Here is a 23,218-nt window from a genome sequence, read left to right as displayed (position 1 = left end):
TTTTATATCTTAAGTCATTGTTATGGGTATCTGTCAGCTGTTTCTTTATGACTTCATGACATTTTAAATTGCTGTTGATTTATAATGTTTAGATATTACCGAATTTGGCACAGATCACCACAACACACACTTTATCTAAAGGCCCTATTTAAGAAGGACAACTTACCAAACTACAATAAGAGAGTACACTATTCAATACAAACATCAAGCACAGTTCTAATTCTATTGCTATTTTAAAAAAAAGTTTCAAAATCCCCTTAACCTTTTATGCATTTACATTTACTTACGGTATCTGTTCTAGTATAACATTGGTCCACATTTTTACTGTATACAGTTGCAATTTTAAAACATTTCAGGTTTCCCTTTGTGTCTTCTGATTTCTTCCAATTGACATGAAGAAGGAAATCTTACCAATGGGGCACAAAATAAAAAAATGATAGATTTTCACTGTTCCTTACTTTAATCCAAAACTACAGAAATAAAAAGTTTTGGGTTTAGATATACTCAGTCTTACTATAATTCTATGACCCATTTGCCCAAACTTGTAGCTTTTACAACATTTTAAGGACATAGGCTTTTATTTTGGACAATGTTTTATTAAATAGCCAGCTCTGATTTTTTATTATAGGCTGACAAATTGACAAACATGAATAAAATGCATTTTAGCTGTTTTACACAATAGTTTTTAAACAATTAGTATGATGACCTAAAGTACTCAGCAACCCAAAAAGATATTTTTTTCAATCAGTAGGGTATAGGTTCAATGTCTTCCTTCAGTTAATAGATCATCAAGCTGCTATATATTCCACATCCGCCTGCTTCTCTTGAATGTGACTTGGGCAATCAGCTGAATATATAGAAAAACAAATAATAAATATAGATTAGAAAACATTCACTTTGATCATAGGTAAAACTGTTCCTAATTCTTTATATAGAAAAATTGTCTTATACCACCTGTTAAAATCAAAATGCAAGGTCTGCTAATCTTTCAGACCTCCACGGTCCATATAAAAAGTAGGTAAAAAAAACACATTTGTGGAAAAAGGTAAAACTTATATATTTTTTTTGTATTCCCCATTAAATCCTTTTCTCTGCATTCATTGAAAGACACAGAAGGAAGTGATCCCAAAACCTTCACCAATGTTTATAGTGCTACAAACAAAAAAAAAAACACAAAAGAATGCCCTTCGCTGGTGGCTATATCCTATCTGCCAGAAACAGCTCAAGTTATTTTCTCTGGTATCAGAGAATCAGGACCTGTGCTCCCTAGTAAAATTTTGGTTTCTATTTTTACCTAAGAGATTTTCTTTTTCTAGTTTTTTAACCTTGTGATCATCCAAGCTGGGTGGCAAGCTGGATATAAAGATTCAGATAATCTCCAAAGTAGCAGGAACTGTACACAGACATTCAAGATCTTGGGGTTTTTCTGTTGTCTTTCAATGAAAGAAAAATAAATATAGTTTCTTTACGCTCTGACTTTCGCCAGCTATGCCAAGGCAAGAGCAACACCATAGACTGTCTGGACAGATCCTAGGAAAGCTGTGAATGCACTTGGGAATAGTATACTGAACAAGGCTTTGTATGCTAGAAATTGAGCAAACCCAGCAGTGAGTCAATGAACCCTGAACCTTAATGAAGTCTATGGAAGTGCACCATATTTTGTTTTTTCTCTGACTCTTTTTCAGGCTAATTTGCAATCAATAAAAATGTCATATTTAACTAGGCATTGCCATGGAGGATGTGTGCCACTGTAAAAAAAAACAAAAAAAAAAACTGTTTAACAGGGAGATGGTCTAATTATCTGGTTTAAAAGGCAACATTGGAAATACACAAATCTTTACATGTAGAATTTCAGAATAGTATGAATTAAAGTGGTTGTAAACCCTGTTACACCACTTCTACCTACAGGTAAGCCTATAATAAGGCTTACCTGTGGGTACCATGAATATCTCCTAAACTTGCGCAGTTTAGGAGATATTCACTGTATCCACATGTGCCGACATCACCGGCACATGCGCACTGAAGAAATGGCCCTCTCGAACCGTTTCTTCAGGAGCCATGCCATAACATCACTCCTGCGCAGAGTGATGTTATTGCGGCCCCAGCCAATCACAGTGCCAGAGCCCACAAACCCATAAAAATAACTCTGGGAGACATGTTGCTTGTCACAGCAGTGTGAAACAAAAAACACAGGAGAAAAGATAAAAAAATTGTCTGCGACGAAACCACGTATGTATAGTGGGACTGCCGGAGAAGGTGGAGGGCAGAGACCCCACCGCATTTGTGGACAACTGGCTGATAGAAGTATTCGGCAAAAACGCATTCTCGCCCCTCTTTGCAGTGGAACATGTGCACAGGGTACCATCTCGCCCGACACAGCAAGGAGGCCCCCCTAGATCCATCCTGGCAAGGATACTTCACTACCGGGATAGGGAGGTAGTATTGCGCCAAGCTAGGGAATGAACGAATATTCAGCACAACGGAACCAGGGTGTCCTTCTACCCGGACTTTTCAGGAGAAGTCCAGAGGCGCAGAGCCAAAGTCATTGATGTCAAATGCCGGCTGGGGCTCCTGCAACTACCGCAAACCATGTTATACCCGAAAAAACTCCAGACAGCAGTGGGGGTCAAGCCCAATTTTTTGAGTCAGCTAAAGAAGCCGCAGCATGGCTAGATCGCAATAAACAAGCACTGCAAAGAAGTGTACAAGAGGATGAGGATTGACATTTGCATTGTGAGCTGTCCGGCAGACATATACAATAACGAAGCGAAATGAACTCTATGTTTATCTTGTTCGGAGGGGGGGCCCTTGCAAAATTTGTTAAGAGGACACTCCCAGGCTTGGGGAAAAAAATAGTGCATGATACAATGAGAGCGAAATGGATGACAGGGATAGGGACAATTGTAGACACTCACTCAGGTTGAACTGGATGGACTGGTGTCCTTATTCAACCTTACTAACTATGTAACTATGTGACACACTACTAACTCTAAGGTTGCCTTTAGATATCGGATGGTGGCGGGTGGATGCAAAAGTTAAAGCTGCCCTGTTGTTCCAACTCATGCTTTTTTCTTTGGCAGTTATTGGCCAACAAAGGTACACTACAGAAGACAAGGACACCGAGAATGCTCGAACACTGACAAGTACACAAAGAATGACCAGATGGAGTTGAAAAGGTACCCACCTACAGGACCGTGTGTATGGCCTCCCCCACAACTATCCTGTCAAATGACTCATCAATGTCACATATGGCTAAGGTCCCCATAGTGTCCTGGAATGTCAGAGGCCTGCATTCCCCCCTAAAACATACTATGATCTTTATGTGCCTGAAGAAATTCCTCCCTGGGGTAATATGTCTCCAGGAGATGCACTTGACAGTAGAGACAGAATGTTTTTTGCATAACTCCTGGGTGGGGAAAGGCCACCACTCTACACATACCTCCTTCTCCAGGGAGGTAAGTGTATTGGTTCACGGAGCCCTGGATTACCAGGAATTTGAAAGTGTCATAGACACAGAGGGGACGTTTGTCTTTTTTGATGGCAGATTTATTACTTTGACATGTGTGTTGGCTTGCATATACATTCCCCCAGCATTCACGGCAGCGGTACTACGGCTCCTCCTGGCATTCCTGGACGGTAGACCAGACGTGCCATTGCTCATGATCGGGGACTTTAACTGTTGTCTGGACCAGGTGACGGATAGACACCCCGGCCCCAGAGCCTCTGCCCTCTCTAGGAGTACTCCCCTGGCGAGATTGTTGCAAGAGGTGGGCTGAGTGGATATCTGGCGGCACCGCAATCCAGATGCAAAACAATTTACCTGCTTTTCCAAATCATATGATTGTCTAGAATTGACCTGGGGGTTGGGAACCTGAGCATGCTCCCGTTTATAGTTGACATGACACATAGACCCCTTAGCATTTCAGATCGCTCTCCTCTGGTGGTCCAGCTCCTGGTGGCACCGCCTTCCAGGTTACCTATGGCCCCCTGGAAGTTTAATGCCTTTTTGCTAAAGCTGTTCCACTCACACAAGGGGATAGTGGGGAGCATGCGTGAGTTCTTTGACACCCAGGACCAAGATGGTCCTAAGATAGTACAATGGGATGCCTTTAAGGTGCACTTAAGGGGACTACTGATTGTTGAAATTAATAAGGTGAAACAAGAATCAGCAGCACTACTGCAGGAGGTAGAAACACGGGCCCAAACATTGGAGCAAGTATACATTGACAGCCCAACCGATTTGGCCAGGGAAACATGGCAGAATGCGCAAGAAGCCTATCAGCATTTGCTCTCCTCCTCGGCTGAAAAGAGGTTTTTCACGAAACAGGCGTTCTTTGAGGAGAGTGAGAAAACCGGTCGCCTTTTGGAGCGGATTGCAAACTCTCACCAAAGTTCGCCTGTGATAGGGGCTATCGGGATTCAAACGGGTACCATAGTGAGCCAGCCCGAATGGCCCTGGCAGGGCATACACCCAAGAGGACTTGGATCTATACCTGAGCCAAATTGCTTTCCCTGAACTGTCTGAGAGTCAACGAGCCCTACTGGAAGCCCCACCCACAGTGGAGGAATTACAGATGGCTGCGGGGACCTTCCCCAACTGTAAGGCCCCAGGGGAGGATGGAATACCCATAGAAGTCTATGAGCATCATTCTGAAGTGCTGATACCGCAACTACTAAATGTTTTCAATGAAGCTAGAGAGAGAGAGAGAGAGGCCCTCCCGCCTTCCCTGTCCAAAGCAAATATAGTCCTACTGCTCAAACCGGGCAAGGAACCAGTAAACCCAGGGGCGTACCGCCCAATTTAATTGTGCATGATGATCAGGCTGGCTTCATGCCCAATAAATCCACAGCAGTCAATTTGAGGAGGCTGTTCCTCAATATCCAGTCCAGAGCAGACAACATGGGTAGTAGAGCGCTGCTGTCCTTGGATGCCACTAAGGCATTCAACAGCATAGACTGGAATTATCTATGGTCGATTTTGCTGAGATTTGGCTTTGGCTCGAACTATATCTCATGGGTAAAACTCTTATATAGCCAACCACAGGCAGCCATTAGGGGCTTTGACTTACTTTCTCTGAGCTTCACGTTGAGGAGGGGAACGAGACAGGGCTGTCCCCTGTCCCCCCTCCTCTTCGCGTTAGCAATTTAGCCACTGGTTATTGACATCAGGGCAAACCAAAGTATTGCAGGCTTCCATTACGGAGGCATGCAAGAAAAGGTTATGCTCTACATGCTACTTCTGCTGGGGGACACAGATACCTCCCTTAACCACTTTCAGACCGGACCATTTTGCTGGTAAATGACCAGAGGTCTTTTTACACTTTGGCACTGCGCTGCTTTAACTGGTAATTGCGCGGTCATGCAATGTTGTACCCAAACAAAATTTGCGTCCTTTTCTTCCAACAAATAGAGCTTTCTTTTGATGGTATTTGATTGCCTCTGCGATTTTTATTTTTTGCGATATAAACGTAAAAAGACCGCAAATTTTGAAAAAAAATGATATTTTCTACTTTTTGTTATTAGAAAAATCCAATAAACTCAATTTTAGTCATACATTTAGGCCAAAATGTATTCAGCCACATGTCTTTGGTAAAAAAAAAGTCAATAATTGTATATTTATTGGTTTGCGCAAAAGTTGTCACATCTACAAACTAAGGTACGTTTTCTGGAATTTACGCAGCTTTTAGTTTACGACTGCCTATCTCATTTCTTGAGGTGCTAAAATGGCAGGGCAGTACAAAACCCCCCCAAATGACCCCATTTTGGAAAGTAGACCCCCTAAGGAAATTGATAAGAGGCATGTTGAGCCCATTGAATATTTTATTTTTTTGCCTCAAGCGATTGAATAATGACAAAAAAAAAATATTTTTTTTTTTTTACACAAAGTTGTCACTAAATGATATATTGCTCACACATGCTATGGGCGTATGTGAAATGACACCCCAAAATAAATTCTGCTGCTTCTCCTGAGTATGGGGATACCACATATGTGGGACTTTTTGGGAGCCTAGCCGCGTACGGGGCCCCGAAAACCAAGCACCGCCTTCAGGCTTTCTAAGGGCGTAAATTTTTGAGTTCACTTCTCACTACCTATTACAGTTTTGAAGGCCATAAAATGCCAAGATGGCACAAAACCCCCACAAATGACCCCATTTTAGAAAGTAGACACCCCAAGCTATTTGCTGAGAGGCATGTTGAGTTCATGGAATATTTTATATTTTGCCACAAGTTGCGGGAAAATTACAAACTTTTTTTTTTTTTTTTTTTTTTAACAAAGTTGTCACTAAATGATATATTGCTCATGCATGCCATGGGCATATGTGAAATGACACCCCAAAATAAATTCTGCTGCTTCTCCTGAGTACGGGGATACCACATATGTGGGACTTTTTGGGAGCCTAGCCGCGTACGGGGCCCCGAAAACCAAGCACCGCCTTCAGGCTAAGGGCGTAAATTTTTGAGTTCACTTCTCACTACCTATTACAGTTTTGAAGGCCATAAAATGCCAAGATGGCACAAAACCCCCACAAATGACCCCATTTTAGAAAGTAGACACCCCAAGCTATTTGCTGAGAGGCATGTTGAGTCCATGGAATATTTTATATTTTGCCACAAGTTGCGGGAAAATTACAAACTTTTTTTTTTTTTCACAAAGTTGTCACTAAATGATATATTGCTCACGCATGCCATGGGCATATGTGAAATGACACCCCAAAATAAATTCTGCTGCTTCTCCTGAGTACGGGGATACCACATATGTGGGACTTTTTGTGAGCCTAGCCGCGTACGGGGCCCCGAAAACCAAGCACCGCCTTCAGGCTTTCTAAGGGCGTTACAGTTTTGAAGGCCATAAAATGCCAAGATGGCACAAACCCCCCCCAAATGACCCCATTTTGGAAAGTAGACACCCCTAAATTTAGGGGTACACTAGTGAGACTAGGTAATAAATGGCGGGTGCCCTGAAACTATAAAAAAATAACTAACCAACCAGCGTCACCTGTAACAGTTATATGGTGATCACTGGTGAAAGGGTTAACTAGGGGGCAATTAGGGGGCTTTATGCGGTAGTATATGGGGGTCCCTGGCGCTATAAAAAGCTGCAGCGAACCTAAATACCTACCTGCCTAACTGGGCGTCACCTGTGACACTAATACAGCGATCAGAAAAACGATCGCTTATTAGGCTGGGTTCACACTGGAGCGATGCGGGAACGCCACGAATGCGCGGCGGGTTCCCGCATCGCATGCCTCCCGGCGGCAGTTCACACTGCCCTATGCGAACTGCTGGGAGTGTCAGTGAAATGTTACTGACACCCCCAGATCAGTACGCATATCGCAGTGCGATCTGCAAACTCGGATCGCATGGTGTGAACACCCATGCGATCCGATTCTGCTGCGGGCCAAAAAAAGGGTCCCGTGCAAATTTGCGGCGGGTGCGGCGGGTGCGGCGAATGGCTGAACTCGAATCGCACAGAGATCGGATGTGATTTGCACTGCAGTGCGGTGCGAATCACATCCGTACTCATAAACCGCTGCAATGTGAACCCAGCCTTAGTGACACTGGCGACGGGGGGTGATCACAGGGTTAAACCTTTATTGGGGGGGTTAGGGGGGTACCTTAGAACTAAAGGGGGCTAACCCTAACTGCCCTAACAGTTATTAGTCACAAATGACACCCGCCGGGTGATCAGGGGGTTAAACCTTTATTAGGTAATAAATGGCGGGTGCCCTGAAACTATAAAAAAATAACTAACCAACCAGCGTCACCTGTAACAGTTATATGGTGATCACTGGTGAAAGGGTTAACTAGGGGGCAATCAGGGGGCTTTATGCGGTAGTATATGGGGGTCCCTGGCGCTATAAAAAGCTGCGGCGAACCTAAATACCTACCTGCCTAACTAGCGTCACCTGTGACACTAATACGGCGATCAGAAAAATTATCGCTTATTAGGCTGGGTTCACACTGGAGCGATGCGGAAACGCCGCGAATCCGCGGCGGGTTCCCGCATCGCATGCCTCCCGGCGGCAGTTCACACTGCCCTATGCGAACTGCTGGGAGTGTCAGTGAAATGTTACTGACACCCCCAGATCAGTTTGCATATCGCAGTGCGATCTGCAAACTCGGATCGCATGGTGTGAACACCCATGCGATCCGATTCTGCTGCGGGCCAAAAAAAGGGTCCCGTGCGAATTTGCGGCGGGTGCGGCGGGTGTGGCGGGTGCGGCGGGTGCGGCGAATGGCTGAACTCGAATCGCACAGAGATCGGATGTGATTTGCACTGCAGTGCGGTGCGAATCACATTCGTTCTTATAAACCGCTGCAATGTGAACCCAGCCTTAGTGACACTGGCGACGGGGGGTGATCACGGGGTTAAACCTTTATTGGGGGGGTTAGGGGGGTACATTAGAACTAAAGGGGGCTAACTCTAACTGCCCTAACAGTTATTACAGTCACAAATGACACCAATGCAAAAAAAAAAAAATGACATTGGTGTCACTGTGACTGGGGGGCAGGGGTAATTGGGGGGGTGATCGGGGGGTAAAGGGGGGGTGTGAGTGTGCCTGGCATGTTCTACTGTGTGTGTAGAGTGTTGGTGCAACTCACCGATCCGCTCTCCTCCGTGTCGGAACGAAAAATACCGACACGGAGGAGAGAATACATCACTTCCTCTCCTGTGTTTACATTACAGGAGAGGAAGTGATGTCACCGGGGATTTCTATTCGTCGGGAGCGATCGCGAGGGGGTGGCCATGAATGAATGGCCGCCCCCTCGTCCCGGATCGCTCCCGGACGAAAACCGACCGCCGCAGGCACCGGGCGGGGGCCCGATCGGGCCCCCGACCCGCGGGAGGCAAGGGACGTACATGTATGTCCTTATGCCTGCCCGTGCCATTGTACCGACGTACATCGGCGTGCGGCGGTCGGCAACTGGTTAAGGAAGCCATGTCGACCATATCCAAATTTGGAGAATTCTCAGGCCTTCTTATTAATTGGTAAAAATCTGCTTTACTCCTACTAAATGGGGACGATACACAGATAATTATTTTTTCCTGCCCTATACCCATAGCCACATATTTTAAATACCTGGGGATCCAAATCACAGCCCAACCGAGGGATTTTCTGCACTTAAATGGTTAAAACTTGGAAATCACTCTCCCTATCAGTTGCGGGTAGGGTGAATCTAATTAAGATGATCCTTATGCCACAACTATTGTACTTTCTTCATAACACCCCCATGATCATCCCACTGAAGACGTTTCGCACTGTAAACACTATTTTTAGAAGTTTGATATGGAAAGATCAAAACCTCAGGATCAAACTGGAACATTTGCTGCAGCGCCTCATTGGCATGTTTTTATCAGCGGGGGGGACAGAGACTAGGCCCCACAGGGGCCCTATCCCCATGGCCTTGGATGCCTTGGCCTTTGTCAAACTCTACAAAAAATACGCTACCCTCAATTTAATCCAAAAATTATGGAATAAGGCTAAATACATTCAAAATGCGGATGGTTACACGGAGTATTGTCCCATTTGGTGGAATGACACATACATGGAACTGGCCAGGCTACAAGCGGGAATTAGATGGAGGAGGTATGGGGTTACACACCTCAAGCATATATTCCGCAATGGGGTGCTGCGCTCATTTGCAGATTTAAAGGAAACCTATGATCTTCCATCCTCAATGCGTTTCCAATATATACAACTATATACGATATATACAACTTAGTCGCTCTTCGGAGTGGCAATTGTCCCCGACCCCGTATTTAGCCTTTTGGAGGATGCTGCCTCATCCAATAGATTTATCTCTGAATGCTACGCTATCCTGTTGCAATCCGTGATGGGGCTTCATCCTCTGAAGTTAAGGGAAAGGTGGGAGGCTTATGCTGGACAACTAGATGGGGAACAATGGGAAGAAATATTCCAGGCTTTTTTTTTATAAATTTATTTTTATTGAAAGTTTTTCAACACAGTAATAACATACAAACATAACCTCCCCCCCCGCCCATCCCAACCACACCCTCCCCCCACCCGACAAAACTCCCACCCGTGCAGCCCTCCATTCTCCTTCTGGAGCTCAGTCTGTAATCATTGACAGCATCACATATATAAGAAACACATTATTTGTACCGTTACTGAGTATTTAGCTACCCAAGATTGTTATCCAATCCGAGAGGTAGCACCCTCCCACCCCGCCCCTCACCCGACATACCAGGAGTACACCACCAGCCAAGCAATCAATTCACAGTGTCTGCGGCATCAAGCCAACACCTCCACACCCTCTCAAATTTGTGAGGACACCCTCTGCTGAGATAAGTGGCTTTGTATAACGGTAAAACTTTATTAATTAGACCTTTCCAATAAGAAACCGTAGGAGGTTCGGGTTTCTTCCAACATAGCAGGATAGATTTGCGTGCATAAAACAGCGCCAGAGAGATCAGAGTCCTCTGCGCCTTTCGAGGTGCCAACTCCTCCACCAGTCCGAGCAAACATACCGCAACTGTGACCGGAATCGGCACCGAAAGGACAGATTGTATAACCTGTGTCACTCCATTCCAGAACTCCTCAATCCGCGGACACTGCCAAAACACATGGTCAAAATCAGCCCGGTCAGCTCTGCAACGCCAGCAGCCCCCCATCCCGGTACCGTAAATTCTAGCCAGTCTGGCAGGGGTGTAGTATACTCTATGTAAGATTTTAAACTGTATAAGTCTGTCTCTAGCCGATACTAGGGTCTGAAACGGGTATCCCCACATGTCGTCCCAATCCTCCCCTCCAAAGTCAGGTACCAAGGCACTCCAAACTTCTCTACATTGTTGTACAAGTTTCGGCCTGTCCGAGAACAACAGTTTGTACACAACGGAGAGAGGCTTTTTTAGATCCTCTGTCCGCAGCACAATTTCCAGAGGTGACACCCCCAACTGCAGAGCCCCCGGACCGAACTGAGAAAGAAAAGCATGTCGCAACTGTAAATACCGAAAAAAATACCAGTTGGGAAGATCATGTTGTACCTTAAGCTGATCAAACGTCAAAAGCTGCCCCCCTCCTACCACATGCTTTAGCAGTTTAACACCTACCCTGGCCCATATCACCGGATCCGGTATACCCCCAAAATGTGACAAATTAGGATTGAACCATAGAGGAGTGTCGGGAGACCAACTCCCTTCTGGCTGTTTCATCAAGGTCTGTGCTTTCCCCCAGGCTCGGATCGTCGCCCGCATAGAGGCCGTCAGAACTGGTGAAGCCCCTGGACCTCTATACACCAAATGGGACAGACTCTCATATGAGCCCAAAAGGGCCGCCTCCATTACATTTGCCGAATCCCCGTCCTCCCGTGTCAGCCACCGTCTAGCGACTACCATTTGCCCAGCCAGATAATACTTAAAAAGATCCGGCAATGCCAAGCCACCCTGACCCCACGGCTCCTGCAAAACCCTGAGACCTATTCGGGGGTGCGTAGCAGCCCATAAAAAGGATCCAAAAAGACTATTAACCCTCCGAAAAAATGAGCAGGGAATCCAAATGGGAGAATTACGTAAGAGGTAAAGGAATACAGGCAGAACCTTCATTTTGAGCAGGTTAACCCTACCAATGAGGGACAGCGGCAGATGCTTCCAAGCTTCCAGCTGCACCTTAACCCTGGCCAGCAGGGGGAGGAGATTCAGAGACATAAAGTCGCCCACTCGTGGTGAAACTCTCACTCCCAAGTATTTAATTTCTTGCACCCAGGCGATGGGGACCCTAGTGGTCGCCCCCTCTCGCGCCTCCCCGTCAATAGCCATCACGTTTGATTTCTCCCAATTAACCCGGAGCCCGGAGAACTCAGCAAATTTGTCGAGCACCCCAAACACCGCCTCCAAAGATGGCCCTGCGTCCTTCAGGAAAAGGAGCATGTCATCTGCATAGAGCGCTATACACTCCCTGATACCCCCCACCTCCAGTGCGCCTACCCCAGGCGACAGCCTCAGGGCTATAGCCAGTGGTTCTATGGCTAATGCAAATAAGAACGGGGAAAGAGGGCACCCCTGACGCGTGCCCCTGCCGACGCTAAATTGGTGTGAGACTGAATTAGCTATCTTGATACTGGCCCGTGGGGCACTGTAAAGCAAAGAAATCCAGGTCACATAGGTCTCCCCAAAGCCCATTCTCCTCAGAACTGTCAACATATACTGCCAGTCTACGGAATCAAAGGCCTTGGCCATATCCAAGGAGACTACCACTCTAGATCCCCTGTCAGTGTGTTCAATCTGTAGGTGGTTGAACAATCTGCGCAAATTTGTGTCAGTAGATTTCTGCGGAATAAACCCAGTCTGATCGATGTCAACCAGAGTCGTGATAACCTGCGAGAGTCTGGTAGCCAGTACCTTCGTTAAAATTTTTAAGTCCTGGTTCAGCAGTGCGATCGGCCTATAAGAAGAACATAATAGGGGGTCCTTTCCCGGCTTCGGCAGTAGGATCACCTGTGCCTCCAGCAAAGAAGCCGGGAGACACCTGTGTTCCAGGCAGTAATCATACAGTTTTTTAAGTCGAGGAACCAATTCTTCAATGTGCTGCCTATACCACTCTCTGCAGAAGCCGTCAGGCCCTGGGGATTTACGGGGAGGGAAAGACCTAATAGCTTTTTCAATTTCCTCAGTCTTGATGTCAGCCTCCAAAAAGTCCCTATCCGCCTCAGACAGTCTCGGTACCTGCAATGATGCTAACAACCCATCCAGCTCCGCTGTGTCGTAGGTCGGTATGGGTGCATACAGGGACTTGAAATAGTCCACAAACGTGTCTAGTATGTCCGTAGGGGTAGTCAATAGGTCACCCTGAGCGTTTCTAATACAGGGAATATTAGTTTGCACCCTTTGCTCAGCCACCAGCATGGCCAACAGTTTACCGTTCTTGTCCCCTTGTTCAAAGATAGATTCAGCCAGTTTCGTCCTAGAGGTGTGTGTTAGATCAGAGTAATGGAGTGCCAAAGCACGCCTTGCCTCCAACAGAGCGCTATAAGTGGCATCCGACTGGTTGTTCGCGTGCTCCATGGTGCACACCCTCTCCCTGTCCTGCAATTCTTGGTCCTTCTGATTATGGGACCTGCGGGCCTGTTTGATGGCCGAAATATAGTGCCCCCGCATGCAGGCCTTAAAGGCATCCCAAACAATGGTGGCGTCGGCAGACCCCTCATTATCCTCCCAATAATGTGCAAAGTGTGGCGCTACTTGAGAGGACACCTCCTCCACCTCCAACCACCCCGGGTTCAATTTCCACCCTCTCCCCGCAGAACCCATGGCGGAGCCAATGTAAATAGACAAGGGCGAGTGATCAGAAAAACCACCCGCTAAATATTTTGCCCCCCCTACCAATTGAAGCATAGCCGAATTGGCAAATGCTAGATCTATTCTCGAAGAGGATTTATGAGTTTTCGATAAGTGCGAGTAACCTCTGGTGATAGGATTTTTCCAACGCCAAACCTCTGTCAGGGAAGCAGCCGCCACCCATGCAGAGAGGTCAGCCGATGCCACTCTAGATGCATTAGACGAGTCCAACGCAGTAGAAAGGATAGCATTAAAGTCCCCGGCTATAAGGAGAGGGAGATGCGTGTAGGGCAAATATTCCAGGCTTAAGTGTTCATTAAATGTATCTCAAAGGTTGACACAGCAGTATATCCTGCTGAGAACGTACTACACCCCCACAGGCTTCATTTGATGAACCTGCAACTTGACCCCATATGTACTAGGTGCAAAAGAGAACACGGAAGTCTTATCCACATGCTATGGCGCTGCCCTAAATTACATATGTACTGGGCAAATGTAGTGACCACGGTCAACTCTATATTTAAAATATCCCTCCCACAGGACCCAAGAGTGTGCCTCTTGGGTGCTCTGTAGGAAAGTGAATGGGAAGAACACTGCAGAGAGGCTGCACATAGAGTCTTATGCCAGGCAAGGAAATTAATCATGAAACATTGGAGAGCCAAGGCTCCCCCGACCACAAAAGAATGGTTTGAAAATATTGCAAAGATACTACGTATGGAAAAATGAATATATCAACATAGAGGTAGCACGCACAAGTTTGAGAAACTATGGGCAATGTGGCTAGATGTACTGGGCCTAGCTCTGGAGGACCTGATAGTAGATAGACTTCTGGGAGTAAATGCTGGGTGAGGATTGAGAGAGGTGAAACAATAAAGGGGATAATGTGATGTTACTACGCTTGATGTATAAGGAAATGTTTTTTGGTGGAACTAAAGCCCCGTACACACGAGAGGACTTATGTCCGACAGACTTCCAAAGGAGTTCCGTCGGAGTTCTGCTGGAATTCCCACGGAGTTCTGACAGACTTTTCGGCTGAGCGGACTTGGCCACACACGATCACACTAAACTCCGACGGATTCGAACGTGATGACGTACGACTGGATTCGAATAAGGAAGTTCATAGCCAGTAGCCAATAGCTGCCCTAGCGTCGGTTTTAGTCCGTCGGAGTAGCATACACACGAGCGAATTTTTCGAAGGGACCGGGTCCGGCGGAGTTCCTTCGGAAAAATTTGAAGCATGTTCCATATTCTAAAGTCCTTCGGACTTTGGCGAGTCAAAAGTCCGTTGCAGCCCACACACGATCGAATAGTCTGACGGACTAAGTCCGTCGGACTTTGGATGTTGAAAAGTCCGCTCGTGTGTACGTGGCATTACTGCACTGAACTCCGAAATGCAATAAAGAATAGATGCACTCTGTAAAATAACATTTATTGCAAGAAGAAATATGCTTGTAATGTACCTAAGCAAACTAAATAAAATCTTGTTGGATAAAAAAAAAAAACACGCATGCAAAAAAGCATCTGGAATGGATCTGGAGTGTGTTTTTGTGTTTTTGTGGTGTGAACCAGCCCTAAAAGTAAAAAGTTCAGAACTGTCCAGGCTATGGCATTTTTTGCATCTTTTTTTTTACTCTCTATGGATGTAAACAATGAAGAAGCGAGGGTTATGATGCATTTAAACTCTGGTCTCATCGGAAAATGCGACCGCGTGTATGCTCTATCGGAATTTAGCTGTCCAAATTCCCGCCAGCCAATAATTGATAGCATGTTTTCAATTTTCCCGACAGAAAAACTTTCCATCAGAAAAATTCCGATCGTGTGTATGCAATTCCGACACGCCAAAAATCACGCAGAATCCGGTACGAAACAAAACCGCTCGGTCTGGTAAAACTAGCGTTCGTAATGGAGATAGCAAATTCTTCACACTGCAAATTTTTTAATTGTTCAATGCCGCTCATTCTCTTCTTTATAATGCTAGAAGAATGAAGTTATTTTGCTGCTCATATTCACACAGAGTTATCACAAACTTATTTCTTTATTATTTCTAGGTATCTCCTCATTAATCTTTATTAGAATTTAAGCCAGATCTACAAAATATATATGTTTTTTTTTTTTAAGTCCTTTTTTTTCTTTAATATACATTTTTGGATTATTGTATTATTTTCTCGTGCTCTCCTTTTTTATTTTTTTTATGTCACGTTTCCACAACACCATTATTATGTTGTATTTGTAAACTTGTTTGGTGTTGGTGTCTCTTGTTAATTTTGACATTGTAATTTTGAAATGTACCTGCCTACTCACCCAAAAAATTTTATATATGCTATTTGAAGAAAAACACATAGGCAAGTATTTTCTGAAAAAAAAATCACAATTTATTTTCCATCATAATAGCAAAATAAAGATGAAGGCAACGCTGGAGAAAGTGCTTGAATTTGTGAAGCCTTTGGCCCCCAAGGCACATCCACTTTGTGGCTCAAAAACTTTGCAGCTTGAGAAGTCCATATAGAAAGGAGAAAAAGAAAAAAGGAGACATTTAGGGACTTTTAGGAGACCTAGACCAGGTAAGGTCACGTATGTCCATCCCTACAGGACTTTAAATGAAATCATGACCCGGTAAGGTCATGCATTTCCATCCCTTTTATCAAGAAGAGGGGAGCAAGGAAGTTGGGACTTTGTGTGAAGCACAGGATAGCAATTAGATAATTGAGGCTGAACAAGGTAATATAAATCTTGTCAAACACAGGTACTCCATTGGATACCTGGGGTATATCTAGGTGGGAAACTTGTATTCCAGCTTTAGTAAGGGAATAAATCATGTCTTCAGCTTGGAATTCTGCCCAAACAGACAATTGTAACCCACTTCCAAGCAATGATTCATATTTGTTGACTCAAATATCTGTGTGCTAAGTATACCTTTTGTTTCATTCTCATAGGGGAGCAAAGAATTGGGAAATATGACGTCACCAGGGACCCCCACCTCCTGAACAAGGGGAACAGAGGTCACAACCAGAGGATGTGGAGGAAGGAAAGATAGTCCAGATTGAGAACACAACAGGTGAGTGTCTGACACCCCACCTTCAGGTAATAAGAGATGCACAGTATGCCTACATATTTATAATACATGGTGTGTTTTTTTGATTTTTAGGTGATGTACAGGTTGTGGAAGAACAATTAGATCATTTCACCAGTGACAGTGCCCAAAGGCTAATCCAGGACATCATGTGATGTAGTCATGATTTAGACATTATAAAACAAAAAACTATGGATATTGAAGTAAAACTTAAAGAGGAAATAAACCCTGATGAGTTTACTTCCTCTTTCATTCCCTGCAAAGGCAAAGCATAATGGACTACTATGCATCGCATAGTAGTCTATTATGTGTCACTTACCTGACACAGGAGCCAGCGAAGTCACTGCTGTCCCCTGTAGTCTGGTGGATCCATCTTCTCGGTGGGGTCTCGCAGCTCCGCCACAGTCATTCGGCAAAGCCGCGATGACGTCACTCCCGCGCATGCACACGGGAGCCGCCACACACGGCATCTTTGTCATTGACGATGCCGTGCTCAGTGCGCCTGCGCGCTGCTGTCTATGGTGCATGCGCCGTAGACAGCGGTGCCTGTCTTCGGGCAAATATCTCCTAAACCGTATAGGTTTAGGAGATATTTCTTGGACCTACAGATAGGCCTTAATCTAGGCTTACCTGTAGGTCAAAGTGTGTTGTAAGGGTTTACAACCACTTTAAGAACATGATTGATGTCCTCAGAAGAATATAATTTACAAAAAATTGGCACCATTTTGTGTTTTTTTGTTACATTTTGACAACATTTTAAAAAGCCTAATTTTGAAGATGCACACGGTATGTCAGCATGTGCTATCTGCCATCAGGGGATATCAATATACACGTTTTGTGCCTGCAACCCCTTCCTCAAACTCAAGTAGGCGAGAGGAAGGGGTTGCACCCCCAAAACATCAATTTATCCCCCATGATGGGAGATAGCACATGTTGACATTAGGCATGGGATCAGAATGTGAATCCCCAGTTTGACTCTTGAATTTGTGTGCATCTTCAAAATTAGGCTTTTACAGGGGTGACTTCATCCCATCTGTTGAAGGCAATAGCCACACATTTTGGACAATATAATGTGTGATCTTGCCTTAAGTTTTTCAATGTTGAACTTTGCAAGTTCCAGAGTTGTGTATGTTCTGTTTTGAAACATGGCTGTTTATGTAATCTAAAAAAAAAAAATGTAGATAACTCAAAATGTTATACTTTTTTACTTTTTTTACTTCATGTGTGGCTTCTTTCGATGATCAATACCATTTTTTGTGTTTAAATTGGTGTTTACAATGTCAATGGGTGTTATATAATAATGTACAAACCACTTGGCACTACAAGTGCACTAGGAGACACAAAAAAGAAACACAAGCAGGAAATCAAAATGCAGATTAAATGTAAAATTTATTCAAAATGTGCTGGCAAAGCAATGGCCCCCCTCCCCGAAAAATATTCCAAATAATTTTGTCGCACTTCATGGGCGCTTTGGGGGGGCAAGCCAGGACGACCGCTTCGAGGGACGTCATTGATTGCTGAAGTCCGGCGTCAGGCCCAACTGTGACCACATAATTTGAGTTATTTCTTTTCAAAAAGTTATGCAAGATGCAACAAGATAAGACAATGGTATGACGTTTGGATTCCGACATATTAATAGCCGTTTGAAACAGGCAGAAATTAAAGACCCTCTTCTCCGGGGTGAGGGTCCTCTGGGGGAATGGCCTCATGACATGGTTTCCCAGACCGAGAGCCTCATCTGCGACGAAGACAAATGGCAGTCCTTCTATAGACTCCTCCAGGGGTGGCAATCCCAAGCCACCACTCTCGAGACGTCGGTAAAACTCGGTTTGGGTAAATACTCCTCCATCAGACATCCGGCCATTCCTCCCCACGTTCACATATAGAAACTCATATGTCGCCAACACCACCGCTATCAACACAATACTATGTAAATTTGCTGCCCCCTCAAAAAACTCAACACACAGCCATTAATGTCTAAACCGCTGGCAACATAAGTGAGTACACTCCTAAGTGAAAATGTCCAAATTGGGCCCAATTAGCTATTTTCCCTCCCAGCTGTCATGTGACTCGTTAGTGTTTCAAAGTATCATGTGTGAATGGGAATCTGGTGTGTTCAATTTGATGTTATCGCTCTCACTCTCTCATACTGGTCACTGGAACTTCAACATGGCACCTCATGGCAAAGAACTCAGAGAATCTGAAAAAAAGAATTGTTGCTCTACATAAAAATTGCATATTCTATAAGAAGAGTGCCAAGACTGTGAAACTGAGCTGCAGCATGGTGGCTAAGACCATACAGCGGTTTAACAGGACAGGTTCCACTCAGAACAGGCTCAGCCATGGTTGACCAAAGAAGTTGAGTGCACGTGCTCAGCGTCATATCCAGAGGTTGTCTTTGGGACCTATGAGTGGTGCCACCTTTGCTGTAGAGTTTGAAGGGGTTGAGGCTCAGCCTGTCAGTGCTCAGACCATATTCCGCACACTGCATCAAATTGGTCTGCATTACCGTCGTCCTAGAAGGAAGCCTCTTCTAAAGATGATGCAGAAGAAAGCCTGCAAAGAATTTGCTGAAGACAAGCAGACTAAAGACATGGATTACTGGAACCATGTACCGTTGTCTGATGAGACCAAGATAAACTTATTTGGTTCAGATGGTGTCAAGCATGTGTGGCAGCAACCAGGTGAGGGGTACAAAGACAAGTGTGTTTTGCCTACAGTCAAGCATGGTGGTGGCAGTGTCAAGGTCTGGGGCTGCATGAGAGCTGCCGGCATTGGGGGCTACAGTTTATTAAGGGAACCATGAATGCCAACATGTACTGTGACATACTGAAGCAGAGCATGATCCCCTCCCTTTGGAAGCTGGGCCGCAGGGCAGTATTCCAACATGCTAAGGACCCCAAACACACCTCCAAGACGACCACTGCCTTGCTAAAGAAGCTAAGGGTAAAGGTGATGGACTGGCCAAGCATGTACCCAGACCTAAACCCTATTGAGCCTCTGTGGGGCATCCTCAAAGGGAAGGTGGAGGAGCATAAGGTCTCAAACATCCACCTGATGTCGTCATGGAGGAGTGGAAGAGGACTCCAGTGGCAACCTGTGAAGCTCTGGTGAACTCCATGTCCAAGAGGGTTAAGGCAGTGCTGGAAAATAATGGTGGCCACACAAAATATTGACACTTTGGGCCCAATTTGGACATTTTCACTTAGAAGTGTACTCACTTTTGTTGGCAGCAGTTTAGACAATAATGGCTATATATACTGTATGATATGAATAAGATATGACCAAATTGTAGACAGATTAATCTGGAGAAATATGACGCATGTGGTTACCAGGAGTCAAAATCGACTTGACAGCACTTGATTATGACAATAAGAATAGACTATACAGCACAAATGTTGCCTTTCAAGTGGAATTTTACAGTACATGTGTTTTTTAATGTATAATAAGCCACTTGGGTAAAGCACCACTTTTTTCATGATGGATAGATGGCTCTGTTTGGATAATTAAAATAAAAGTTAAGGATCTGAAAAGCGCTAGTAAAAAAAACAAACAAAAAAAAACAAAGAGAAGTATGTATTTTAAAAGTTATTAAGTAATAAAAGCTTAGCATAAGCATGCTTCTGTGTAATATTTTTCTAAACAGTCAGCAATAGACCAAAAGTTGACAGAGAAGGGCAATCTAGACAAATAAAATTAAAATGTCTTAATTGCAACAAAGATTGAACTGTTTTAGGGTTGCGAATCATACAATATTGCTCATTAGAATTAAATGAGTTGTAAAGTCAGAAGGTTTTTAATCTTAATGCATTCTATACATTAAGATAAAAAGCCTTCTGTGTGCAGCTGCTGCCCTCAGCCCCCCTAATGCTTACTGGAGTCCCATCTCTGTTCAGGGATGTCCATGAGTGTCTTGGCCATCCGAGACTCTCCATCCTGATTGGCTGAGACAATCAAAATCAATCAAAGTCAGTAAGCCAATCAGTGAGGGGATGGGGCTGGGCCGTAGCTCTGTGTCTGAATGTGACTTGGCTGGGGTGTCCCCATAGCAAGCTGCTTGCTGTGGGGGCACTCAACAGGAGGGAGGGGCCAGGAGCACAGACGAGGGACCCAAGAAGAGGAGGATCCGGGCTGCTTTGTGCAAAACCACTGCACAGAACAGGTAAGTATGACATGTTTGTAATTTTTATTGGAAAAAAAAAACAAGACTTTACAATCACTTTAAAGTGGTTCTAAAGTCAGAAGGTTTTTTTTTTTAAACAACCTTCAGTGCACAGCAGCCCTCTTTTTACTTACCTGAGCTTCGGCTGCCCAGGACTCTCCTTCTCATTAGCTGAGACAGCACACCACACCATTGGCTCCCGCTGCTGCCAAAGTCAGTGAGCCAATGAGAAGAGATGGGGGTGGGCCCAAACCAAGGCTCAGTGCCATGTGCCCCTATAGCAAGCTGTTTGCTGTGGGGGCACTTGCAGGAGGGAGGGCTAGGGAGCGCCGGGAAGGCACCTGAGAAGACGGGGCTGCTCTGTGCAAAACCACTGCACAGAGCAAGTAAGTATGTTTGTTATTTAGACATTTAAAAAAATTTATCTTTTGTATCACTTTAAGATACCTTCTGATTTTAGGGGAAATGTTAGTCTCAAGAAAGGAAAAATTTGATTTTCATCAATTTATTCCTGAAATAGTAGAAAATTGTTGGTGCTGCCTGCCTGTCTGTAAAAATATATGCATTGTACATTTCCATCAGCGTGAGATATACGGGCAGCTTTTTTATATCATACTTAGTTATTTGTTCATTTTCAGCTATTGCTACAGCATAGGTAAGATAGGTCAACACATTGCATGCATATATTATTATAAGTAATGCAGTTGGGTTTTTGCTTCAATGTCATTAATAATGGCTGCAATACGTACTCTACTGAACATACTGTAAAGACATCTATCTTGCCCTGAATTATTAGTGCCCTCAGCCCGCCATTAGAGACTAGTTTCCTACGCCTTTTCAAATCTGTAACTGACTAGAGATTTAGGAACTATTTTTAGTTTCTAATAGGGATGAGCTTCGTGTTCGAGTCGAACGTACGTTCGACTCGAACATTGGCTGTTCGTCCGTTCGGCGAAATCCGAACTCTTGGTCCGTTCGCGTCAAAATTCGTGTGGCGCACACGGCCCACAATGCACTGCGATGGCGCAGTGCATTGCTGGCTCGTGATTGGCCAAGCATGCACTGTGACCCCGCATGCTTGGCCAATCGCATCGCCAGCAGCGAGGAGAGCCATGATTGGCCACAGGCTTCCTGCCTGTGGCCAATCATAGCTCAGGCTGTGTAGTGCACGCCCCACACTATATAAGGCCGCCTTTGAGGCGGCCTCGTGTAGTGTGTTGGCGTCTGAAGCAGTGGGTGTTACACACCAATCGTTTTTGGCTGATTTCCTATCTTGCTCTTGTGTAGTGGTTATTGTCTGTGCCCTGACCGCAGTATACACCACTATATTCACCTCACCTATATAGCTAGTGATCTATCTTTAATAATAGAGCTTGCAGTCAGTAGTGTCAGGAGATAGTGCGTGCTGTCTGCGTGCTCTGTACCCAGTACATACCGCTATAATCCACCTACATAGCTGTTCTCTATTTGAGCCCAATTGCCATCTGCAGGAGTTATTGGAAGTTGTGTGTGCTTCCAGCACAGCACAGTATACATCTGTATATACCCCTTTAACTCTGCTGTTTTCTGGTTATTGTCTGCGTGCCCTGACCGCAGTATACACCGTGATATTCACCTCACCTATATAGCTAGTGGTCCATCTTTAACCACTTGACCACTGGGCACTTAAACACCCTTAATAACCAGACCAATTTTCAGCTTTCGGTGCTCTCGCATTTTGAATGACAATTACTCAGTCATGCAACACTGGACCTATATGAAATTTTTGTCCTTTTTTTCACACAAATAGAGCTTTCTTTTGGTGGTATTTAATCACCGCTGGGTTTTTTTTTTTTTGTGCTATAAAAGAAAAAATACAGAAAATTCTGTAAAAAAACGAATTTTTCTTTGTTTCTGTTAGAAAATTTAGCAGATTAGAAATTTTTTCTTCATAAATTTTGGCCAAAATTTATACTACTACATATCTTTGGTAAAAATAAGTACAAATTGGTGGATATTATTTGGTCTTTGTGAAAGTTATAGAGTCCACAAGCTATGGTGCCAATATCTGAAAATTGATCACACCTGAAGGACTGACGGCCTATTTCAATTCTTGAGACCCTAACATGCCAGAAAAGTACAAATACCCCCCAAATGACCCCTTTTTGGAAAGAAGACATTCCAAGGTATTTAGTAAGAGGCATGATGAGTTTTTTGAAGTTGTCATTTTTTCCCACAATTCTTTGCAAAATCAAGATTCTTTTTACTTTTTTTTTTTTTTTCACAAAATTGTCATATTATCAGGTTATTTCTCACACACAGCATATGCATACCACAAATTACACCCCAAAACACATTCTGCTATTACTCCCGAGTATGGTGATACCACATGTGTGAGACTTTTACACAGCGTGGCCACATACAGAGGCCCAACATGCATGGAGCGCCATCAGGTGTTCTGGAGCACCCAGGACAATTCTGACATTTCTCTCCTACATGTAAAAATCATAATTTATTTGCTAGAAAATTACATAGAATCCCAAAACATTATATATGTTTTTTTAGCAAACACCCTGGAGAATACAATGGTGGTCTTTGCAACTTTTTATCTCGCACGGTATTTGCGCAGTAATTTTTCAAATGCTTTTTTTTGGAAAAAAAACTGTTTTGTGCTTAAAAAAAAAAAAACACAGTAAAGTTAGCCCAATTT

The 23,218-nt window shown here is 44.4% G+C and overlaps 1 protein-coding gene across 3 annotated transcripts in view; it reads right to left on the bottom strand.

The window, feature by feature from the left end:
* Nucleotides 1–575: 575 nt before the first annotated feature.
* ADGRD2 (adhesion G protein-coupled receptor D2) overlaps nucleotides 576–23,218 on the bottom strand; it is a 930,084-nt gene continuing 907,441 nt past the window's right edge. For all 3 annotated transcript variants that reach the window (XM_077478839.1, XM_077478840.1, XM_077478842.1), the window contains one exon: nucleotides 576–847. In XM_077478839.1, coding sequence (XP_077334965.1) covers nucleotides 789–847 — 59 coding nt within the window. In that variant the 3' untranslated portion in view covers nucleotides 576–788. The remainder of the gene's footprint in view (nucleotides 848–23,218) is intronic.

This window comes from Lithobates pipiens, unplaced genomic scaffold (assembly GCF_037356315.1).
Source record: "Lithobates pipiens isolate NorthernLeopardFrog02 unplaced genomic scaffold, aLitPip1_a1.2 Scaffold_1, whole genome shotgun sequence".
NCBI classification, from domain to species: Eukaryota; Metazoa; Chordata; class Amphibia; order Anura; family Ranidae; genus Lithobates; species Lithobates pipiens.
This window is presented reverse-complemented; position numbering and strand designations above follow the sequence as displayed.